At 39.4% G+C, this 25,814-nt stretch overlaps 1 protein-coding gene across 2 annotated transcripts in view; it reads right to left on the bottom strand.

The window, feature by feature from the left end:
• The window catches only part of PI4K2B (phosphatidylinositol 4-kinase type 2 beta), a 37,385-nt gene continuing 14,433 nt past the window's right edge, over positions 2,863–25,814 (bottom strand). Inside the window, exons 5-10 of one of the 2 annotated variants that reach the window (XM_021101072.1) lie at positions 24,363–24,516; positions 22,461–22,522; positions 19,058–19,160; positions 15,088–15,221; positions 14,462–14,521; positions 2,863–5,759 (exon numbers count right to left, since the gene is read on the bottom strand). In XM_021101072.1, coding sequence (XP_020956731.1) covers positions 5,586–5,759; positions 14,462–14,521; positions 15,088–15,221; positions 19,058–19,160; positions 22,461–22,522; positions 24,363–24,516 — 687 coding nt within the window. In that variant the 3' untranslated portion in view covers positions 2,863–5,585. The remainder of the gene's footprint in view (positions 5,760–14,461; positions 14,522–15,087; positions 15,222–19,057; positions 19,161–22,460; positions 22,523–24,362; positions 24,517–25,814) is intronic. The other variant, XM_021101073.1, reaches the window with a different exon arrangement.

Raw genomic sequence — 25,814 nt, 5'->3', positions numbered from 1 at the left:
AATTGAAACCAAGGGGAAGTTCCTGTCATGGTGCAGCAGAAATGACGCATATCCATGAGGGTGCAGGTTCCATCCCTGGCCTCAATCAGTGGGTTGGGGATCTGGCGTTGCTGTGAGCTGTGGCGTAGGTTGGCAGCTATAGCTCCGATTCGATCCCTAGCCTGGGAATTTCCATATCCCTCGAGTGTGGCCCTAAAAAAGAAAGAAAAAAAAAAAAAAAGAAAGAAAGATTGAAATTAAGGTTTTACAAGCAGGCCTTAACACAGGGAGATTATTTTAGATTACCTGGCTGGTAATTACCAATTCCCACCAATGTATTACTATTACCAGTGTAATAACAAGGGTCCTTAAAAGTGCGAGAGGGAGGCAGAAGGGTCAGTGTCAGAATGATGCAATGAGCAAAACATTCAATCCGCTGTTGCCAGCTTTGGAGATGGAGAGAGAGGCTACAAGCCAAGGACTGTGAGAGGTCCCGGGATATCGGAAAGGGCTCCCCTTGAGCCTCCAGAGGGAAACGCAGCCCCTGCGTTTACTGATCTTAGCTCAGTAAAACCTGTGTCAGGCTTCTGACCTGCAGGCCCATCAGAGAATGAGTGTGTGTTGTTTTAAGCCACCAGAGTTTGTGGTAACTTATTACAGCAGCAACAGAAAACGAAGACAGGACGCTGTAGGTTTTCCTGCACTAAGTATGCGGTTTGCTGCAGAGTTTCTGTGGATGTGTTGTCTCTTTGCTCCTGTGTTCCTTCTAGGTTATTTCTGGGGCATACTGTTAACTCTGATATCTCCTCTAAGCTCTGTCGGCTCTCATTTTATCTCCCCCCACCCCCGTTGCTTCCCCATCTAATTTCTGAGCTTTTCTAATTTTGATGTTATATTGTTTTTTCTTTTTTCTTTCTTTCTTTTTTTTTTTTTTGTCTTTTGTCTTTTGTTGTTGTTGTTGCTATTTCTTGGGCCGCTCCCGCGGCATATGGAGGTTCCCAGGCCAGGGGTTGAATCAGAGCTTCAGCTACCGGCCTATGCCAGAGCCACAGCAACGCGGGATCCGAGCCGTGTCTGCAACCTACACCACAGCTCACGGCAACACCGGATCGTTAACCCACTGAGCAAGGGCAGGGACTGAACCCGCAACCTCATGGTTCCTAGTCGGATTCGTTAACCACTGCGCCACGACGGGAACTCCTATATTGTTCTTTCTCAGCTTCCATCATTCCTTGAATTTCTTCAGTACTTTAAAAACTATTACTATTTGCCTCTGCTTTGTAAATATTTCTGAGATAGTTCATTTTCTGTGGGTACGTTACACAGACTGTCATCCTGTTTTCTCGTTTTTTTTGGGTGATGTCTGCAGCATGCAGAAGTTCCTGGGCCAGGGATGGAACCTGTGCCACAGCACTAACAACACAGGCTCCTTAACCGGCCAGGCCTCTAGGGAACTCCTATCCTGTTTCCTCAAAGTTTACTGTCCAATGTAGATATGTTTAAGTGATTTTCCCATATTTTTCCTTCTATTATTTTCAGAAGATTCCTGTGTGGATGCTGAGGTGGGCCGGGAGTTTCCGGGTTTGGGGGTTCTAGGGTTCTTCTCTCTTCTGTAGTTACTACGAAGCATTAGGTAACATGCTTTTCTGTGTGCCTTCCTAGTACTTTCTCAACTGGCTCCTCTGGTCTCCTCTTCTATCTGTATCGGAAGCTCCTCCTCTATCCCCAGAGTTCTCCATGGGTTCTACCCTTCACTGCAGGCCCGTGTGCTCTCACCAGCTACTTCTGAGAGCCCCAAAGACCAGGCTGCCCTGGCAACCTCATTCCTTTATGGAGGCTCCTTTTCCAGATGCCAGCAGAATGCTGGGCGGCCCTCTCCCACTTTTGGTTGTGTTTTGGATGCACCAGTTGAGACTGCTGGGACTAGTGGGGACCCCTCCTTCTGGGGCTGAGCACATGCCAGCAGATTCTGGGTTCTCTCTCAGGACCCCCACGAGTCTGCCTCACTTTCCTTGTGTTCACTCCTCCAAAGCTGTTGTTCCCTTAGGATCTTGTGGCTATTGATGGTTTTAGCCCCAACTGCTCATTTCTGGATCCACTGGGATAGTCCATCACTCATTTTTTCTGCAGTGGTGTGAGGTGGGATCTCAGTTCCCAAACCAGGGATCGAACCTGGGCCACAGTGGTGAAAGTGCCAAATCCTAACCACTAGACCACCAGGGAACTCCATCACCTAATTTTAGTGAAGATGGTGTCACTGTGATATTTCTTTTGATAGCCTATCTATGGGGATTTGAGGTTAAAAAACTACCCACCGCTGCTGCTCTCTGGCCTCCTATAATTGGTTTTTTTATTTTAAAGCGATTTGTATGTTTCCATTTATACTGCAATGCCAAGGACAGACCAGACTATGGTAAGTTTTAACGAATGAATGCAAAATTTCAGTGACTAAACACGAGCCCTTGTTTCTTGCTCATGTTGCACAGCCCAGTGCAGTCAGCACACTCTCCTGGTAGGTTTCCAAGCTGACTCACGTGCCTTGGCTGCTTTGTGAATCCTTGTTTATGGAGAACTGGGAAGACGAGAGGGTGGTCAACAGTGCCCACCGGTTGTGACGCAGAGAGCTTTGCTGCCAGGTCTGGAAGGCACATACACCCCTTTCCCCCACATCTCGCTGGCCAGACCTCAGTCACATGGCCCCAGCCTGACTGCAAGAGAGGCTCGGGAACAAAGCAATACTGAGAATCTTTGCCACATCTCTGTACAGCTGCCCGAGCAACTGTGGCAAAGCAGGTAAGACAATAAAACATAAGATGCTGGCTGTCTCTTCTTGTATCTGTAGAAGGATTTCGGATGTAACCCGATCAAAGAAATCATCACCACTGCTTTTTAATAAGGCTTTAATTCCATTAGTACAAAACTCTAAATTTAAAAGAAATGTTGTGAATCGAATTCTTCCCGAGACTGGAAAAAAAAAGTTTCCACAGTCTTCAATTGCTGACAAAATTGGGGGAGAGTAAGGCAGCATGTATTTGAAAAAAAACTGAATTATAAAGATTTCAGTTAAATACATCCTTTGGGGTGATAAAGAATTAAACTTTACTACTAACACATGAAGTACGAAAATGATATTTTGGCATCACTTATCAGTGTGTTCACAAACATTCCAAATAGACAATATACACACTTCGGGAGAAATCTAGTCTTAAGACAATGATTTTTATTACCTCTAGTCTACCATGTTTGACACTATAAATATACTCACTGAAAAAATGAACACAATATTTAAATAAGAATGAAGTCCATGAAAATTTACAAAAATAATCACTGTACTTGACTTGTAATCTCATCTTAAATATCTCAACTTTACTTTTCTGGTCTGGTCAGACCATTTAAAAATATTTCCACACTATTTTAATTGTAGGATATAAAACAGTAGCAACTTACGAAGTTTCTATTATAAAAATTAATATAAGCAGTTCTCAAAATACTGAAAAAAAAATGTTTTATGAAAGCAGTACCCCCATCATAACCACTGATCCCATTAAGAACACATCTTCAAAAGGCACATTTTAATTACTGGCATTTAGCTAAAGAGAGTAGCCTGGGTTTGGAATTTCCAGTCACTTTTTCCATTATCTCAACATTATGAGCATGGAGCATGGGGGGAGGTAGGAGAGCAGAGGTTGCCCAAGGCTTTCTACTAGGACAGCGGTTTTCTCACTTGTCTCGTCCATGAAGACCAAGAGAGAGATGGGAAGGAAAGGAGAACGGCAAGTCTAACGACCATCCTAATTTTACCTTCAGGAAATACTTTTTACATAAAAATCATTAATTTTTTTTTTTTGTCTTTTAGGGCCACACCCGCGGCATATGTACATTTCCAGGCTGGGGGTCCAACTGGAGCTGTAGCCACGGACCTATCCACAGAAACAGCAACACCAGATCCGAGCTGCGTCTGTGACCTACACCACAGCTCACGGCAACAATGCCGGATCCACTGAATGAGGCCAGGGATTGAACCCACGTCCTCATGGATGCTAGTCGGATTCGTTAACCGCTGAGTCATGACAGGAACTCCAAAAAGTCACTTCCTTTTAAAAAATACAGGACAGAAAGCTTAAAAAACAAAAGGCCAGAACCACAAACTGCCCAGTTTTAGTCTAAGTGGTGAAGTTATTTGTTTGGAGGCTAAGGAGAAAATGAAGCTTCTGCTTCTTTGGTATCAAATCTTCATATTGGGCTTATTTCAATTTTATTTATTTATTTATTTATTTATTTATTTTTTACGGCCTCACACAGCAACGCCAGATCTGAGCTGCTTCTGTGACCTATACCACAGCTCACAGCAACACTGGATCTTTAACCCACTGAGTGAGGCCAGGGATTGAACCCATGTCTTCACGGATGCTAGTCAGATTCGTTACTGCTGAGCCACAGAGGGAACTCCCTAGGCTTGTTTCAATTTAAACCACTTGATGAGTTAAAAATGCTCCAAATGCCCAGGATGTCAGATATTCTGATATTCAGAATCAAATAAAAGTGATTTTATGGTTATCTCTGTCCTGTTCCTCTTTAACTGGGGCTGATATTCTAAAGTTGACTGTAATTATAAGAACATCAGTAATTCAAGTACCCTACGATACTGCTATTATTTTTAAGAGGTTATATCCTAGGACCCCAAAATGCAATCCAGTATACAGACTGAGTTATGATTTACCTTTCAGTGAGGTTTAATACTAGGTGAAATACTCAACTGAATCAGAGCAGTACTCTGAGGCACTAACAGATTAACTATTGATCTGATGCAAGAAACAGAAGGGAATTTTTAGTGCTGTTTTGGAATTTCAAAGTACTGGAGATCTACCTTAATTTCATATTATTCCCCTCAAGTCTAAGTTGAGTGTTTCCATTTTTTTTTTTAAATGGGGAGATATCTTTAGATTTTTTTTTTCTTCCTCACTATAGCAAAATAATTGACCAAAAATATTCTGACGTACGAAAAAGAAAATGGTTATCCATAACTTAAACAAAATACTATTTTCTGGTCCCTAATAATGGTAACTTTAGGAGCATTTACTCAAGTTCTAAAACAGCAGCTTTTTAAATTAAGGCAACTTTGCTTTATTCTTACCTATTTTTCTATTACTACTCTATTCAAGTTCCTAAAGAGCAGTTTCATCCTCAAAGGCCTCTTATAATGTAAAAAGAGTTATTAACATGAGCATTCTTTTCAATGTTTAAAAAGCATATAAAAAGTTACTGTATTCAAAGTCATCAAAGACCTCATAGCTCTGGAGTTCTCGAGTAATTACAGTCATTTCAGAACGTGTAAACTATGAAATTACCTCTTCAACTCACATCAACATAAAGTACAATTTTTCTACAAAAATATGATATAGGAGATGCATCACCTCTTCCCTGAAAAAGAAATTTAATATTTGGCTAAAAACCTGTAAACTTCGATTACATTCAAAAGCTAACCGTTTAGACACATACTACTTGAGGTTTTGGCAACTGGAGCTCGCAACAGCAGCTTTATGGTACTGTCATGTCCCAATAACACAATAATGCCACACAGTTGGTTTCTCTTACTCGGACGTCTGCTACCAGGAGGAAAAGAATGGCTTCCTGCAGTGGACGGTCTGGGTGAAGGAACTGCTCAGGTGGACAATCCGACCCTGGCCTCCGCCCTGACTGCGCTCGACGATCACACAAGGCATCTGCACCAGCTGCACCGGACTCTTCCTGTCCCTCAGCGCCTGAGTGAGATTTAAGATCTGAGGAGAGAGGAGAGATTTTTACTCGGTCAAAACAGACAAAACCCTTCAGCTCCCTGACGTCACCGTAACCATTTATTCAGAACCACCATTCGCATTTCATCCATTTATGCCCCAAGAGGACTGTGATACGGAGTCATTGCTGTGTGTGTGTTATATACGTATGCATGCTTACACACACACACACGTGTATACACACACAAACGCACAAAATTAGGAGTAAATAATTTTTGCCAATTAGTAACTTTAAAATATTCTAGAAGGTACCTCCATCCAGGAGCATGTAGGAGTCAGAGGCTGACTAAAGTGAATGCTTCCATATGCATATGCTGTTTGACACTGAACCTAAACAAATACTGGTCTAACCAGTCTGGTTCTAACGAAATACCTGGTTCTCACTGACCCACCCATTCCACACATCTGTTTATTGCATGCTTACTACAGGCTAGGCTCTGTTCTAAGTGCTGGGGATAGGACAGTAAGAGAAACAAACAAAATTTCTGCCTGCACAGAGCTCACATCATAAACAAGCACATTATGCCAGGTATTAGAAGGAAAAAGTGCTATGGGAAAGCATGACACAAGGCAAGTGACGTACAGAATTTGGGAAGGCAGCATTTAAAATAAAGTTTTATTTAAGAATCTGCTCAAACAGGAAAAGTAAAACTAGAAAAAGTAAAATATAGTCCATGTTTAAACATACCCTTGGAATTGCTACTTGAGCATAACATAAGGTTATGAAACTGAATGCATAGCCTGCAGCTTATTCTACTCTGTTCAAATGAAAATTTAATATTTCCTTTTCTTTTTTCCCTGCATATCTGGTAAAAAATCCTTTTTTTGTGTGTGTACTTTCTTGTCTCCTTCAGGTATTTGAAAATATCTAATATGCAGATGGTGTGCATCTTACTAATTACTTAAAAATTGTGAGATAAAGGTTTCAACACAAACCATACTAATAAATAAACTTCATAATACCTAAAATTGTATAAACTACACGGTTTAGATTCTAGAAGATCTGAAGTACTTAACACATCAGGGAAATAAACCTTTACTAGAAGTAGTATTACTCCTTGTATTTATGGTTTATGATCCATTTTAGGTTCTTTCCTTAAAGTCATCTGGACTGGAGTTCCTGTCGTGGCGCAGTGGTTAACGAATCCGACTAGGAATCATGAGGTTGCAGGCTCGATCCCTGTCCTTGCTCAGTGGGTTAAGGATCTAGCGTTGCCGTGAGCTGTGGTGTAGGTCGCAGATGCGGCTCGGATCCCACGTTGCTGTGGCTCTGGCGTAGGCCTGTGGCTACAGCTCCGATTGGACCCCTAGCCTGGGAACCTCCATATGCCGCGGGAGCGGCCCAAGAAATGGCAAAAAGACAAAAAAAAAAAAAAAAAAAAAAAAAAACAAAAAACATCTGGACTGGTTACATCTGGATAACAAGACAAAAAGAGTTGATAACATTTATATTTATAAGCATTGTCTTTACCATGGAAATAAAACGTGGCTATCAGCATGGCTAAGGAATGAAATGCTCTGGTTAGTTTTCTCTTTCGATTTTAAATATCCTGTTCTAAATATATTAGTCTTAACACACTAATTTAAGTAACATTTAATATTCTCCTGATGCTAAAAACAATATGTAATTGTTGTAGAGAATCTAGGAACAGAGTGGACAAAGAACATAAAAGTCATTCTGTAAGATTAAAATTTTTCAACTGTGTAATAGTGAGGCATAGGGCCTGGCTCCTGTGTGTAGCAGGAGACAGCTGGGCCCCGGATATTTATAATTAGTCCCTTATTTATACTTCTTGGGGCAGGAGACAGGTGAGCTCCAGGTCAGACATTTACAGCCAGCCACCTGTTTAGACCTCAAGACAGAAATAACAACAGGCACAAGGTAAACGACTAGAATTTGTCTTCTGTGGACACGCTAAGCCACGGTAATGGCCGGGGCAGAGAGGGGCTAAGCCCGCCTGGGCAAAAGGTCAAGAGGCCACACACCCCCTATCCTCAGGGCCAGGGAGACGCCAACGACACACACAAAGAGAGACCCCTCTGGGTGAAAAAGGGAGGGGGTGCCAGGCCATATAATAAGTCCGAATAACTGTCCCATGACCCTTTGTCTGGAATGCATCTTGGTGAAAAGATGTGCACACACAGAGGGGAGGGCCCTGGGTCTGGTCCGGTGTGCGAAACATAACCAGAAAATTGGCCAAAGGAAAACAGAGCCCAGAGGAACTGTCCTACTTAAGTGGTTTAAATCGCCGCGCTGGTGCGCCCCTCATTCGGGAGCACGCCCGCACCCACGCGCCTCCTCTGGGTGGGAGCTACTGCTTTGCCTCTGCCTTCGGTAAACAGACTGCGTCTCTGTGAGCTCTGCCACACGGTATACGGTGTTTCTAACAATACACTTTGTACCTGCTTTTACAGTTTTTGCCTCCTTGAACCATTCTTGATTTCAAAGGCAGGAACAATCAGGGCAATTCTGCTTTTAGCCTCCAGCTGGTCTAGTGGCTACGATTCCTGGTTTTCACCCAGGCTGCCCAGATTCAATTCCTGAGCAGAGAATTAAGATCTCACTTCCAGCCATCACTCACTGCTGTCTCTCCAAGAGCAAGAGCAAAAATGATTCAATCTTAAAACTATCTTAAATATTAATATTTCTTTGAGAGTTGAGAAGACACTTTGATATCTGGCATTTGTTTACTAAAGAAACATTTACTGAGCATGCACTGTGTTGGGGAGGAGAGAAGACTAAATAGGAAACGAAGCACCCCCATCTGAGCCCTCAAAGTACTCACATTCTAGAAACAAACAGCGACAGGCACAAATAACCGGAATCTAGTGTGGCCAACAATTCAACAGTGGATCTACGCCTGGCTTTAAAATTTGATCCTTCTTGGGAGTTCCTGTTGTAGCTCAGCGGTTAAAGAATCTCTGATTAGCATCCATGAGGATGCAGGTTCGATCCCTGGCCTTGCTCAATGGGTTAAGGATCCAACACTGCTGTGAGCTGCTGTGTAGGTCACAGACACAGCTCAGCTCCTGTGTGGCTGTGGCACAGGCCAGCAGCTCTAGCTCCAATTCAGCCCCTAGCCTGGAAACGTCCATATGCTGAGGGTATGGCCCTAAAAAAAAAATTTGATCCTCTTCTCTATATACCACCCATTTTTTCATTTCTCAAAAAATAAACACATCTATTATTGTATATTTAAATCAGAGAAGACTGTTTTTGGAACTAGACAAGACACTGCAGGCAAGGAGAAAGAAACACTTTGGAGTTCTCCATCTAGGCCACATTTGATAATGTTTTGGAAATGTGACAGTCAGGTCAAGGGCAGAGGGTACAAACTCAGAATTCTGCATATAGACTCTTTCCTTTAGATGAATCTGCTGGTCCTCAGGTTTGAGTGGGCATGAGAATTACTGTACTATCTACATAAAACTACATCCATCCTACTTTCTGGTTGGTTTTAAGCTATTTTTCAATAGCACCGTGCCCAAAGTGCTGTTTGTTTCGACATCCAATTTCTGGATGCAGTGTGACGCAGGTGCTCCCAGGGAGTGCTGTGGAAACCAAACTCCCTGGGCAGCAGGAGGAGCCTCGGAAGACAGGGCTGGAGCTTGACGGAAAAGCTGTTCTCCAGATGAAGAGGAAGCAGCACCTGAGGAGAGACAACAGCGCGCGCAAGGGCTCCACTGGGAACTGGGCACTGGGACCAGGAGGATGGTTACGAGTGGCTTAGGGGGAACTGGAGGTGACAAGAGACGAAGGCAGGTGTGCAGGGGCGAGGCGGATTGTGACACTCCTGCAGACCGTGCTCAGAGTCCGGACGTGAGCTCCCACCCACTCAAGGGACTTGTAAATCACCAAAGAACTGATCAGACGGCTGCATCTGCTTTTTGAGCTACTGCCCTCGTCTAATGTGGGAGAAGAGGTAAGGATGCCACTTAGAAAATGACTAAATCCAGAGATAACAATGGCCCCAGGCAGAGGCAATGCCTAAATGTTACAGGCTTGCCAGACCTAGACAGACTGTGACATATTAATAACCCCTGTGAGCCAAGCTATAAATGCAGATAACTATGTAGAGCTGTTGTTCGGAGAAATAATAACAAACTTAAAAATATCTAGTAAAGAGTCAAGTTCTCAAGGTGTACAAAAGTGTTAGTTTTTTTAACACCGATTTTGACTGAATCTGCAAATGAGCTTCTGGTTTACAAGTCACTGCACAGTTCACTCTATTAATAAAACTGTTTTATCATTTCTGTCATTTTCAGATCATGTGTAAAACACATTTCTGAGGTTCAGTGTTTCAAACAGGCACAGGTAGAATATAAAATGAATGCTCTTATTGAACCTACTCATGCCTCTACCGCTATTTAATGTAAAATTCAAAATTTTTAACTTAACAAACATTACTAGCCAAATTTTAAAAGAAATGCCTTCACGTAACTTCCTAACTCCAGTCTGCATCTTTATTTGAAGAATTAAAACACGTCACTGATTATGTGTGCAGAACCAAAAACTTACCATAAACTAGGGCAAAAGACTTGGTTGTACAAAGCACAAATCATGCTATTAACTGGCAAAATTAAAAGAGTGGGAAAAAAAGAAAAGAGAGTGGGATTCAAGGGGTAATTATAAGCTATAGAAATAACGTAAGTATTTTGACTCAATTAAGGAACTGGCTGAATAAGGAATTCTGTTGCTTAAAACACGGGTTGTTTTTGTTTTTTAAGCCTTGGTTTCAAATCACTGATTTATTTTAGAATAGAATATAATACCAGATTTTTTTCAGTCTGAAAACACATACACATGTGTGTGTGCACATATATGTGTGTGTGTGTGTATATATATATATATATATATTTTTTTTTTTTTTTTTTTAAGAAAAGGCTAAAACTAGGGAACTTTACATGGTCAGGGTACCTTATTCTTTTTGGCTGTCAGGTCAAAACCAAATTAAAATAAAAAACCAAAACAAAATCAAATTAAAACATGTAACCAAGGTATCATTTTACTTTTTTCTTTCCCCAGATCCTGATCTTGTCATTCTTATTTCCATTACATCCATTTATATAATACCTTGTTCCTTTGTAAATGAGACAAGATATGAACAAATAAACCTAAAATAGCAGAGAGTCACTGGTACATCTTTGTAATAGACTTCAGAACTGGAATGTCCCCATATCTTTTCAGATAAGCATTTTAAAATTTAAATTTAAATTGCTCAGAAAAAAAAAAAAAAAAAAAAAAAAAAGGAGTTCCCGTCGTGGCGCAGTGGTTAACGAATCCGACTAGGAACCATGAGGTTGCGGGTTCGGTCCCTGCCCTTGCTCAGTGGGTTAACGATCTGGCGTTGCCGTGAGCTGTGGTGTAGGTTGCAGACTCGGCTCGGATCCCACGTTGCTGTGGCTCTGGCGTAGGCCGGCGGCTACAGCTCCGATTCAACCCCTAGCCTGGGAACCTCCATATGCCGCGGGAGCGGCCCAAAGAAATTAGCAAAAAGACAAAAAAAAAAAAAAAATAAAATAAATAAATAAATAAATTGCTCAGGTACTAACTTTAATCTACAATTAAAGTTTACAAAATTAGGAGTTCCTGTCATGGCTCAGCGGTTAATGAACTGGACTAGTACTCATGAGGACAAGGGTTCTATCCCTGGCCTCGATTAGTGGGTTAAGGATCCGGCGTTGCTGTGAGCTGTGGTGTAGGTCAAAGACGCGGCTCAGATCCCGAGTTGCTGATGTGGCTCACAGCCTGCGTTGCTGTAGCTCTGGTGCAGGCCGGCAGCTACAGCCCCGATTGGACCCTTAGCCTGGGAACCTCCATATGCTGCGAGTGCAGCCCTAAAAAAAATAAAAATTTTTTTTTAAAAAGACAAAAAGTTTACAAAATTATTTACAAGCTTTATTTTTAAAAAAGCCAAACATTCCTAAGATAAAGATACATCTTTAGGGATAAGGATTCCAGAAGGTGGAGCATAATGTTAAGTCAAATCAATTTGTTTCAAGCAAAAATGTCAAATTAGGGCATGATTGCCTATGTCTAAAAATTTAGCTCCAATCTAGTTTAGGGTGGTAACACTAAGCAACATAATTACAATCATCCAGCATCTAAGCCTATCATTCATGTCTGAATTACCAAAAACACCTCCACGTGAGGCACCCTGGCTAAACACTAATCTGCTGAGCCAATGTGCACCCGACTGTCCAGTCTGCAGTGGTTCCTTGTTGGGCTAGGGACACCTGTGCTGAGATATAAACTCTATTGGCCACCCCATGCCTCAAACACATAGAAGAAACAGAATTTAACACATAAATCTCAGGGAGTTCATGGAAGAAACCAGGATAGGGTCTCCTCTCCAGAAATATGTCTTATCACAATCCTCCCCCCTTTACAAAAATATTCTGATTTCTTTTTTTAAACACAATATACTAGCAGCTTATATATACTATTATGCCTTTTTTTCTTTCTTTCTTTCTTTTTTTTTTTGTCTTTTTGCCATTTCTTGGGCCACTCCCACGGCATATGGAGGTTCCCAGGCTAGGGGTCGAATTGGAGCTGCAGCTGCCGGCCTACACCACAGCAACACAGGATCCAAGCCGAGTCTGCAACCTACACCACAGCTCACGGCAATGCCAGATCCTTAACCCACTGAGCAAGACCAGGGATCAAACCCAAAACCTCATGGTTCCTAGTCGGATTCGTTAACCACTGAGCCATGACGGGAACTCCCATACTATTATGCTTTTGTGTGTGTGTGTGTGTGTGTGTGTGTGTGTGTGTGTGTGTGTGTCTTTTTAGGGTCGCACCAGGCTAGGAGTCAAATAGGAGCTGTACCTGCTGGCCTACACCACACCCACAGCAACGCGAGATCTGAGTCATGTCTGGACCTACACCAGAGCTTATGGCAATACCAGATCATTAACCCACTGAGTGAGGCCAGGGATTGAACCTGCGTCCTCATGGAGACTAGTCAGGTTTGTTACTGCTAAGCCATGATGGGAACTCCCTATTTTTTAATATAATACATACTGGAGATCTCTCCACACTAATAAATAGACAACTTGGTCATTATCACAACTTCAAAAAAAAAACTGTATTTGATGTACAATACATCACATTAGATTCAGGTGTGCAGCACAGTGATTCAGTTGTTGTTTTTTTTCAGATTATATTTCATTAAAGGTTATTATAAGATTTTGGGGATAAATCCCTGTACTATACAGTAAATCTTTATTATGTATTTTATGTACAGTAGTTTGTATCTGTTAATCTATTCTCCTAATTTGTCCCTCTCCTCTCCCTCTTCCCTTTGGTAACCATAAACTGGTTTTCTACGTCTGTGAGTCTGCTTCTGTTTAGTATATAGAATCATTTGCACTCTTTTTCCGACTCCACATATAAGTGATATCATATAGTGTTTGTCATTCTCTACCTGACTTTTTCACTAAGTATAACAAACAGTCTCTAGGTCCATCCCTGTTGCTGCAATATTTCATTCTCTTTCGTGGCTGAGTAATATTCCATTGTATATAGGTACCACATCTCCTTAAGTCAGTCGTCTACTGATCAACACTGGGGTTATCACAACCTTTTTTATGCTAATCTCTAAGTGCTCCAATCCTTTTCGTGTGGAATCTATACTGTCACTTAAGGCCCTTCATAATCTGGCTCTAGCCCTCTTCTCCAGCCATTTCACTCACTGTTTAAAACTCATGACTCCAGCAAAGCATTGTATACGTGCAACAACAGAGAGAGACATACAAGCCCACAACCCATCCCCTTCCCCTGGCCTCCTCATCAGAAAAGGACTCCATGAGGGGAGGAGCTTGGTTTCACTCACTGCTTTCTGTCAATCACAAGGACAGTTTCAGGCACTGGTTCTGTCAAATAATATTTGATGAATAAATGATTATCTAATTTAATTCTATCTATTTGTTAATGTTATACAATAAACAGTGCAAAAACTAGTCGTCTTCTTTGTCTCAGGTGTACAGCAAATAGCTACCTTAAATGAAATGCATATTTTAGGAAGAAAAAATTAATTCGTAAGTCACTAAAAGTCAATGTTTACACTATAGTTTATTTCCGTTTCAGGTCTTCCTTCTGGAAACTAAATACTATTCATAGAGTAGAAGAATCACCTGTAGGTCAGCCCGGCGTGCAGGTCCACACCAGCAGACGCAATTAATACCTTGTACCTCTAATTAAAGGAGGTGAGAAGGGTAAGAGGACTGAGTTATACAACTAGTACTTTTATGGCTCAATTAGTGCTCAGCCTTGGTGACATGGTTATTTACTGACTGCTCTAGCAGAGGCCAAACATATTCTATGAGGAAGATAATCCACAGAAGACAGAACTTGGTATTGAAACATTCAAGTAAGTTGATGTGAAGAAGAGAAAGATACTGATACTCAGGAAGACAATTATCAAAATGAGGACAAAGAATTAGCAGTAGAAGGAAAGTGGCTGACTAAATAATACACAAGGTAAAAACATCTAATACAGAAGACAATAGAGAAAAAGAGAGTATTGCAATTAACTTCATTTCTCACCATCTGAGCTGTTTTGGTTCAGAATAAAGGACAGTATTGAGAGTTGCATCTTTGGGTCAAAACGGAGGGCAAAAATGGACTATAGTTTCAAAGAGATTTTTTTCCTTAATGAACAAGATCTTAACAAGTGACATACCTGGCCCCGCATCACAGACATCTGCCTTTCAAAAGTGGCTTTGTCAAATCTTTTGTCAGTCTATCGCAAAAAGGAAAGCAAACATTATTGTAATTCCAAAACTAAGATCTTTGAAAACACCTGAAAACAAATGAGCTCTTCAAGTTAGCACATAAGGTCATTAGAAAGCATTTCTAATAGAAAAAAATAACATGAAAAGATTACTTTTACTTGATGTATTTTTGTATATTTCTCAAATGACAATAGTTAACTTACACTCAAATTTGTTTCAGAAAGGATTTTAAATGACTTTTCAGCCAATGAGTTTAGGCTTTTTCTTTTGAGAGCAAGAATTAAATCACAGTAGGTCACCTAAACACTGCTTGCAATTTATAGAGTAATCATGCAAAAATTCAACTTTAGAAGAAAACAACTTCTCAAATTTTAATGTAGTCTCACTTCAAAGAATACTCTCAGTGTAATTTCACAAATGTATGCTCCTATAAAGGAACACTGCCCATTCCTTTCTGTTATAGCAGCTTCTACTGCAGTGACAGCAGAAGCAGCAAACTGCAAATTAGCTCCATTAAGAAAATCTCTTTTAAGATTTCGTTTTCTGCAATAATTAAAAATAAACATTTATTTACCTTAAAAAGTTCATAAAGATCTTCACATAAATCTTGCACAAAGTTCATGTCAGAAATATATGGTAGAACCAGGTTTCTTATTTCATCAGAAAAGGGAACTTTTGCTTGAGGAAGCCAAGCCCAGTGAAATGGATCTAATTTTAAAAAAGCATTTTTCTTATCAGTGGGAGGAAACGGTTTATTTAGACCCACGTTTACCCCGTTGTTTCCCTATAATTCCCAGGTTAAAAAAAGAAAGAAAGACAGGAAAAAGAAGTTAACAGGGAGGACAATTATTGTTTGCCATCTAAATTATTCAGATTTCTAAGTTTGGATGGTTAGTTCAGACAGTAAAGTACAGCAAAGTACTACCTGAACTAGTTAGGTTTCTGAGTTTTAAACAGGAAAACGTAGGAGTTTTGATAAGGATTCTATCTCAAACAGCCCTGTATCACAAAATATGTCTGAAACTCTGGTTCCTGGGTTTGGAAATTAAGGGGTGCTTATAATTTGTTCATAGTGCCAACTACCATGGCTGAGGTCTCCCTGCCTTTCCAGCCACAAGTTGTCAGGAATGAGCACTCGTGTGTGTGTGTGTGTGTGTGTGTGTGTGTGTGTGTGTGTGTGTGTGTGTGTGAGTGTGTGTGTGTGTGAGTGTGTGTGTGTGTGTGTGTGTAATGTTCTCAAGTTTTAAATCACTAGCAGGTAAATCGTTAAGTGGCTTTGAGGGATAGAAGATCCATGATTCCGGGCTAACTCGAGTTCTCTCCCAAAAAGACAATTAAATCTACGCAGTGCCAGGACTAGAAAGATTTGTGAGGGAGTGGCAGGCTTAGACAGGGTGCATATTCAGACTCCTGCAAGCAAGTGTAAGGCTTATGACAGTAAGATCACCCATGGAGCGACTGTGAGCATGTCCAAGGAGAACCTCCAGCTTTGCCAGCTCCTGGCACAGAGAGCGCTCTGAGGACCGAACTCTGCCTTTAGAGTCGTTCCGTCTTAATGCTCTTTGATCTCCGAAGAGATCTCTGAACACTGGGAGGACAGGCCACGCCAAAGAAAGCCTCTCCTCTGGCCCACATCTCCCGGAAGCCATACCCAGTTTCCCTTTTACTTTTCCCTGAACAATTACAGAAAAGCCTTCAGTCTACGCCTGCCTCCGCTTCCCGTCCCTACCGCTCAACTTCTCCTAGGACCGTCCAAACCCTCCTCGAGGCCCCCCAGTCATTTCCTAAGGCCCGTTTGCAGTCCTCCTGCTGCTCAGGATGTCTCGGCAGCAAGTGGCACTGGTGTCCACCACCTTCCTGGCAAATGCTCTCCGAAGCGGTTAGGGGAGCCCCCCGCCCCAAAGTGTGCCTTCTGCCCTTTAAGCCATTTCTCTTGTTTGCAGGCTTTTCCTCTTGTTTCCTGTGTCACCATTCCCAGATTCTATGCTGAGTCCTCTCTCTCCTTCACTCACTAAACATTCATGAAACACTTACTGAGAGAACCTACGTACCTCACATTTGTCCATTCACCCCGATTTACCCGAAATGATTTAGGCAAAAACAAACATCACCCTGGCTTCCACTGACTGAGGCGATAGCTTAAAAACTATATCCTCAACACCAATTCCTCTTTCAAGTTCCAGACCCTTAATCCCTAACTGTGTGTTTGGTAAACATTTCCAGATGTACTGTAGGCATCTTAAACCTGATAAAATGCAATTTGCATACAGATCCAAACCATTAGAGGAAAAAAAGAAATAGAACAAAGACATCGCAAGTCAGTTTAACTAAACAGAAAAGGAAAAAAAGAAAAAATATGAAATACATGGTAAATAGAAAAAAAAAATAAGATGGCAGGAAAAGTTCAAACACATCGGTAGTTTAAGACAGACTACAGAGTTAAGTGTACCTATTAAAAGGATCACAGATTGAGTAAAAAAAAAAAAATATCCACCTAAGAGCTGTTCATATGTCATTTACTTAAAACAAAACGATGAAAGTTGAAAATGAAAGTATAGAATGATACTAGTAAATGCTAATAAAAAGAAATGAGGTATAGCAATGTTACAACAGAGAAAATAAGAAAAGCAAAAAACAGCACAAGGGATAAAGTGGGATATATTTTACACCAATAAAGAGAACAAGCCACCAGCAAGATAAAATGCTGGACCTTTATGTGTGTGAAATACAAAACAAAAAATGTACAAAAATGCATGAAGAAACTGACAAAATCACAATCACAGTGAACTTTGTCTCTCAAAAAGTAATAGATCCAATGGCCAAAAATAAGTCGAGAATATGATATGACTAAGTTTTAATTAGTAGACAGATATAGAACTTTGTGCTCAACTACATTCTTTTCAAATACAGTCCTTCAAATTGGCCACACATCAAATTACTAAGGAATTACTAACAAACCTCAAAAAGCAGAATTCACAGTTACAATCACATATTACAAACTAATGAAACTTTAAAATAATAATGGATAGTTTTTTTAATTAACTGATTTAGAAATTTAAAAGCAAACAAAATACTTCTAAATTATTCTCATCAAAAAGAAAATCTGAGAGTATGAATGTGTAAAAGCAGAATAAAAGAGCAACACCTATCCAATCTGAGGTTTAGTCAAATGATACCTAGAAAAAAAACACATTGGGGAAAAAACCCAGAATGAACACAATAGAAAAAGGAAAAATGATGGAAAACATAAATCAAGGAAAAAGAGAAAGTAAATAAATTGAAAATCTGATCAATAAAAGGCCAACTATCTGACAAAAGCAAAAAATTATATATATACACACAGGCCAGTGCTTTTTACAATAGACAAATCCTTGGTAAGTCTAATTAAAAAAAAGTCATTTCAGGAGTTCCCGTCGTGGCGCAGTGGTTAATGAATCTGACTAGGAACCATGAGGTTGCGGGTTCGATCCCTGCCCTTGCTCAGTGGGTTAACGATCCGGCGTTGCCGTGAGCTGTGGTGTAGGTTGCAGACTCGGCTCGGATCCCAAGTTGCTGTGGCTCTGGCATAGGCTGGCAGCTACAGCTCCGATTAGACCCCTAGCCTGGGAAACTCCGTATGCCGCGGGAGCGGCCCAAGAAATAGCAAAAAGACCAAAAAAAAAAAGTCATTTCACTCCGAAATATTTAACATACACAGAGGGGACAGAGGGGTTTTTTTTTGTTTGTTTTTGTTTTTCCTTTTTATGACCTCACCCGAGACATATGAGGGTTCCCAGGCTAGGGGTCCAATCAGAGCTGTAGCCACTGGCCTACACCACAGCCACAGCAACTCGGGATTTAAGCCATGTCTGTGACCTACACCACAGTTCACGGCAATGCCAGATCCTTAACCCACTGAGCCCACTGAGCGGGGCCAAGGATCGAACCCAAGTTCTCATATGGATACCAGTCAGGTTCATTAACCGCTCAGCCACAACGGGAACCCCAGAGGGGATTTTTAAATCATAAGAGAATTCTATAACAAACTTTTATACCTATAAATTACAACTCACATAACACGGATAATTTTAAGCAAAGTAACAAATGTCTAAAACTGCTCAAGATGTAGAAAACCTGACAATTAACCATAGAAGAGACTGTTAAGGTAGTTAAAGCATTACTAATTAGAAAAGGGGGAAGTGGGCCTAAAGGGCTTTAGGGATGAATACTACCCAAATATTAAAATAGAATTCTACCAAAATATTAAAACAGATAATTCCCATGTTACATGTATTTAGAAACTGAAAAGCTAGCAAACTTATTTTTCAAAGCTAACATAAGCTAAAAAACGAAACCAGACAGTCATCCAAAAATAAGCAAACAATACACAGCCAGACCCACAGGGTCTAGGACCCATCTTTGCATCCCTAGTGCCTAGAACTGAGCCCTAATCGATAATTATACTTCGCCCAGTGTTTTCTCTCTTTTGATGCCATAAATTTCATTCCCTTCCTATTCTGGTAAAAGGGTAACTATACAACCTATGGAAAGTTCTAAATACTCACACGCTCTCCACTCATCAGGATGTTTAAAGGGAAATGCCAGACCATTATCAATTGCAGCTATTTTAATAAGTGATTCTTTATCCACATTTGTCCATTTTGCTTCCTAAAGAGGAGAAAAATAGTCTGTTAATAAAAAAACTTATATGAATATTTCCAAGAGACAAATTTACAATAATTATTTTTTATGATTTTTATTTTTTCCATTATAGTTGATTTTTTTAATGATTTTTATTTTTTACATGATGGTTGATAAATTTACAATAATCCTTGAGGTTTAAAGACATTTTATCTGAAAAGCTTATAGAAACGTAAATTTACCCTTTAAGGGAAGACTGTCTTAAAAATCACTAAAAATTTCATAATCGATTTAAAAAAATTTTTGATATTATAAACTTAGGCAGTTATATAGTTTCACTTTTTCCTCTTTGGGGAAGAAGACCTGAAATTATTAAGACTTTAAAAAGTGTTGCTCTGGGGAGTTCCCTGGTGGTCTAGTGGTTAGGACTCAGTACTTTTACCGCTGCAGCCTGAGTTCAATTCCTAGTCTAGGAACTGGGATCCCACATCAAGCTGCTGCATGCATTGGAGGGAAAAAAAAAAATGTTGCGCTGGATAATTTATTGTTAGATTGCTTAAATGTATGATATTTGCAAAATATGTTTAAGATAACAAAGTTACCTTATTAAAATCAGGTCTTTCCTAGGGTCTCATAGAAATAATTAGTTGAAATACAAAACATTTCTAAATGAAACTCCCCAACGACCACAGCTAAATAGAATCAGGTCCAATAGAAGGAACCTCAAGATACTCCTGAGTACAGAATGTAGGCCATTCCTACTTCAACATTCTTCCGTAGCAGAAACTGAACACCTCAGGAGCAAGAGAATGTTCATATTAAAGAGTTACTTCCTAGCATCTAAAAATAGATGGCTGCCATTATTGTGGCCTAGATAAAATATCAAAAGGTGAAGAATTTTAAAATGAAAAGTATCAGAGTGACAGCCCATGTGATATATGCCAGGTTTGTTTCTGTTAGTTTATAATCAAATATCTTACCTCAATGAAAATGCACAGAATACTCAAGAGCAAAATAATAATGTTTTAAGTAAAATCTAATTGTTTAAAATATACCAATAAAATGTGTGTAGAAACTATTTTAAACGTGTGTATTTTTACATGTATTTTAAACTCATTTCTGTTATAATTACTACCTTTAAAATTTCTATCATTTTTCCTATTTACAACTTTATTGAGGTATCATTTACACACAATAAACTTTACATATTAAAGTGTACAACTGGATCAGCACTGACAGATGTGAAGCCACCCAGAAGTTTCTGTGTCCCTTAGCAGTCCCCTCCCTTCCTCTACCCCACCCCGGCAATCTGCTCTGCTTTCACTCACTAGGGATTAGCCTGCACCATTCTGGATTTTTAGATAAAAGGATCAGAAAGTATCTTCCCTTTTGTGCAGCTTCTTTCATTCAGCAGGATTTTGAGACTCATCCACAATATTGTATGTATCAAGTTTGTTCTTTTTTATTGCTGAGTACTACGAATATATGATTCTAAATTTCTTCGATGAACACTGAAAACTACAAACTTTTAAAGCAATGCAGTAACTTTAAGTGATAAAAATACACAGACTGTAAACATGGAGAAATTTCTTTCTTTCTTTTTTTTTTTTTTTTTTTTTTCTTTTTGCTTTTTAGGGCCACATGTGTGGCATATGGAAGGCCCCAGGCTAGGGTTCAAATCTGAGCTGTAGCCACCAGCCTACACCACAGCCACACCAACTCGGGATCCAAGCCATGTCTGCAAGTTACACCACAAGTCACGGCAACGTTGGATTCCCGACCCACTGAGCAAGGCCAGGGATCAAACCCACATCCTCATGGATACCACTCGGATTCGTTTCTGCTGCGCCACAATGGGAACTCCAGAGAAATTTCTTTTTTCACTCATTTAAAACTTTCCTAAGTATATGTATAAACTGTTTTAAACAGATAAAAGTATTCTGAAAATATCTCTTCTGTAAATATCTAAAATTTGAACTTGGGTAGTCAAAGTTGATAGGAATCAATCTAAAATCTATCATTCTGATCGTGTTAAGGGCCTTCACAGTCTATTATGTTTGCAAAAACCAGCTTCTTATAAGCAGCAGAAGCATATTTTTTTAAGTTCAATGGGTATGATTTGCAGATAAAGCATACATACTCCACTTCATTGGTAATTTTGGATTACCTAATACTGAATCATAAGACTCAGAAAGAAGTAAATTAATAAAATACAGACATTTTGGCAAAAGATACCAGAAGCCTTTCTGAGAGCAAAATAAATACAATAATAATACAACAAATTCACAAGCCCTAAAAAATATACTGAGCTAACATCATTCTTTTTTTTAATACAACAACAACAACAACAACAACAAAATAAAGCTGCATATTTTGAAAATAAAAAAAATTTTTTTTTTGGTCTTTTTTGCCATTTCTAGGGCCACTCCTATGACATATGGAGGTTCCCAGGTTAGGGGTCTAATCAGAGCCGTGGCCGCCAGCCTACGCCACAGCCACAGCAACATGGGACCCGAGCCATGTCTGTGACCTACACCACAGCTCACGGCAACGCTGGATCCTTAACCCACTGAGCAAGGCCAGGGATCAAACCCGCAACCTCATGGGTCCTAGTAGGATTCGTTAACCACTAAGCCACGACGGGAACTCCTTGCAAATATAATTTAAAAATGCAATGTGGGAGTTCCCGCTGTGGTGCAGTGGGATTGACAGTGTCTTGGGAGCACTGGGATGCAGGTTCGATCCCCAGCCTGGCACAGTGGGTTAAGGATCTGCCATTGCTGCTGCAGCTTAGGTCACAAAGTGGCTCAGATCTGATCCCTGGCCTAGGAATACCATATGCCATAGATGGCCAAAGGGAAAAGAAAATGCAATGTAAACGGGAAGGAAAGAGAAAAGATGATAAAAAAAGAGAAAAAGGAGATAAAACCAAGAATCTAAGTGAAGGAAATAAATACTAAGTGATGAAGAATAACTTGGCTTCAAGGAACTTTTTACAGAAATTGATAGTGTGTCAGGGGGTTCCCACTGTGGCTCAGCAGAAACAAATCTGACTAGTATCCATGAGCACAGAGGTTCAATTTCTGGCCTTGCTCAGTGGATTAAGGATCTGGCATTGCCATGAGCTGTGGTGTAGGTTGAAGACGTGGCTCGGATCTGGTGTTGCTGTGGCTGTGGCGTAGGCCGGCAGCTGTAGCTCCAATTCGACCCCTAGCCTGGGAACCTCCAGATGCCACAGGTGTGGCCCTAAAAAGACAAAAAAAAGCAAGAAATTGATAGTGTGTCTATATGTATGTGTGCATATATATACACATATAATTTCCTTACCTTAATTTCTTTTTCTTGTTTCTTCTTTTCATATTTGATTAGCCAATTATCATTTCCCCTGTCTTTCAAAATAAAAAAGAAATGTTACTTCATTTTTTTTTTTTTATGTCTTTTTAGGGCCGTACTTGTGGCATATGGAGGTTCCCAAGCTTGAAATCCAATCGGAGCTGTAGCCGCAGGCCTACACAACAGCCACGGCAACACGGGATACGAGCTGCGTCTGGGACCTACACCACAGCTCACGGCAACGCCAGATCCTTAAACCACTGAGCGAGGCCAGGGATGGAACCCGCAACCTCACGGTTCCTAGTCGGATTCGTTTCCACTGTGCCACAACGGGAACTCCTGTTACTTCATTTTTAATGGATATCATAGCTTAATGTCAAGAGGAGAAATCTAGTCATCTCTTCAGTTTTGAGACCTTTACTTGTTATCTGTAGCACAGACATATAAAAGGCTCCAATTTAAAAATCAGGCCGACTAAAAATCACTCATAAATGTTAGCTAACGTTTACTGAGCATTTACTCTGTGCCAGATGTTGTAACTGCTTAACATGTTTTATTTTAGTTTACTGGATTCTTGGAACCATTCTGTGAGGTAGGTACAAATACTGTCAAGAACTCTTAAATCCAGGTTATTAAAAAAGATAACTTCTTTTCACCTCAGGAAGAAAAAGCATCTACCCCTTTTACCAGGCAAATTTCTGGTTGGGCTCTTAACCTAATGTCTGTATAGAGTACTTCAGACTGTACACTAATTTCTTTTTTAATTGAAGTGTAGTTTATTTACAATACTGTGTTAGTTTCAGTGTACAGCAAAGCGATCAGTTACATATATATATTTCATATTATTTCCTATTATAGGTTATTACAAGATATTGAATATAATTCCCTGTGCTACACAGTAAATTCTTGTTGCTTATCTACTTTATGTACAAAAGCTTGTATCTTTTAATCTCATATTTTAATTTGTCCTTCCCCCCTTCCCTCTTTCCTTGGGTAGCCATAAGTTTGTTTTCCATGTCTATGAGTCTGTTTTTGTTTTGAATGTAGATTCAGCTGTATTATTTTTTTAGATTCCACATATAAGTGATATCATATAATTTTTGTCTTTGACTGACTTCACCAAGTATGATATTCTTTAGGTCCCTCCATGTTGCTGCAAGTGGCAATATTTCATCTTTTTCATGGCTAAGTAATATTCCATTTTAATATTAACCTAAAACCATATGATTTGAAAAGGTAAATCTAAAAAAGTACAAGGCATTTGCAGAAACTAATATAAATGAGCAAACATTTTAAACCAGTGGTTCTCAAACTTTAGAGTGCATCAGAATTACCTAGAGGACTTGTTAAAATGTGAACTGCTGGCCCCACATTCAGTAGGTCTGGGGTGGGCTCCTAAAGATGCATTTGTAACAAATGCCCATGTAACAACAACCCTGACAGTCCAGGGAACCACATCCACTGTTCTGGATAATCTACATCACTACTCTCTTTCAGCACAGAGAAAATTAAGAGCTGAATGTATTTATAGACTATACTAATAGTCATGTAATGTCAAAATAAGCACTTAAAGTATTTTACACAATCAAGTTTTAATTATTCATATTATGCAGATAACATTTCCAATTTCCAGCAGGCTTTGTCCTGCTGCCAAGCAACTCTCCCAACCAGGGATAGGAACTGATCACTATCCCCTGCTTTGATCAGAATCTCCAGTCCAGGATTCATTCTGCTTGGGAGAATCAGTACCACATCTCTGTTTTGTTAGGCAGGTAAAGGAAAGTGGCCTCAGGACTGTTGCATCAAAATTGTATGTTTTTGATTTGGATAAATAAGAGTTGAAGACAGTGTGAAAGTTGACATGACCTGAGTGAACAAATGAGAGAACTTCAGTACCTGTATTTCTGATGATGTAATCCAAAATCACTAATCTTTCAAATTGTGACTGAAACTGTTTCCTAATATTCTCAGGCAAAGGGTCGGCTTCAAATTTCCTAAGCCAATATTCAGCCTCCTTGTAACCTTCAACAAATAGCTGAAAGGAACCAATCTATAATTTTAAGAATTAAGAGTTAGAAAAGAAAATACAAGAACAAAAGGGCTACCTTAAAAATTTCTCCACAGTATTGCCATAAAATGCTATATATAAACACAGTAAGAAAAATCAAAATTAACACTAATTTAGATAAGGCACATTTATCAAGAAAACTATTTTTTACATTAATTTAAAATGCTCATATAAAGAAGACATAGCAAATAGAAAATGCTCAATCCTATTCTTTCAAGAAACATAGCAGCTATTTCAGGATAATTTAAAAAAAAAATACAGATGCCCTCAAGCTGATACTCTCAACAAGACTGCTATTTTCGAAAAATACTAGTTGAAATGAATTTAATTATGAGGACCAAAATTTATACCTATCATGGTTATTTAATAACAATGCAATTTTATCTTACTGAAGAAATACTTCGGGATTCTTTTTACAACATGAAATATAGAAAACAACTTTATTTTTACAAAAGAATCAATTCTTTGACTATGTATCTTAAGATCCTGCCATACATTTTTAAGAACTACTCTATCACTGCGGTTTTTAAAAAAGTCTTTTCCTTAAAGATATGTCTATTTTACAAGGCATCATTAAACTTACTAGTTGTTAACATTAAATACTTTCTTAAAGAAGGAAATACAAATTTAAACAGGGCACAAATTTAAACAACAGGACACACAGGTAACAGGTAACCTAGCTGGCTTCATAACTACAAACAAAGCACCAAAAAGAAAACCTATCTTTTATCCTAACACTTTATATTCTTGTTGTTGGTATGAAACGTTATCCTAAAATTTTCTCTAACACACTTATTCTGAAGTCCTAGTCGTCATAAATACAGAAATAATATTCTTCTTTAGTCACAATTATTTCAGCATATGCAAGGGGTAACAGGCTTTGCAAATTTTTTCAAGCTTCCTTCTTACTTGGAGTACAATAGTAACACAAGATACGTATTTCTACTTGAATTCTTTTATATAGATAAACACATAGCAACAACAAAACAACAAAACTGCAGGTCAAATATATTTTTTAAAAAATAATAAAGTATAGAGCTTTTTCTAGAATCCTTTTCCCATTAACTCTCTCCATCCTTGCTTAGCTAGTTACTAATCATTCCTTGTTTTATTTCACAGTGGTAAGAAAACAAAATCTAATATGTAGTAAGTACAGTTACTGTCATTGACTTTACTATGTGCCTGGTACTATACGAAGTATTTGACATACATTTTTTCATTTTATTTTGAAAACCCTAAGAGGTAGTTTTTAGCATCCCATTCTAGAGAAAAAGGGGCTT

This window comes from Sus scrofa, chromosome 8 (assembly GCF_000003025.6).
Source record: "Sus scrofa isolate TJ Tabasco breed Duroc chromosome 8, Sscrofa11.1, whole genome shotgun sequence".
Lineage (NCBI taxonomy): Eukaryota > Metazoa > Chordata > Mammalia > Artiodactyla > Suidae > Sus > Sus scrofa.
This window is presented reverse-complemented; position numbering and strand designations above follow the sequence as displayed.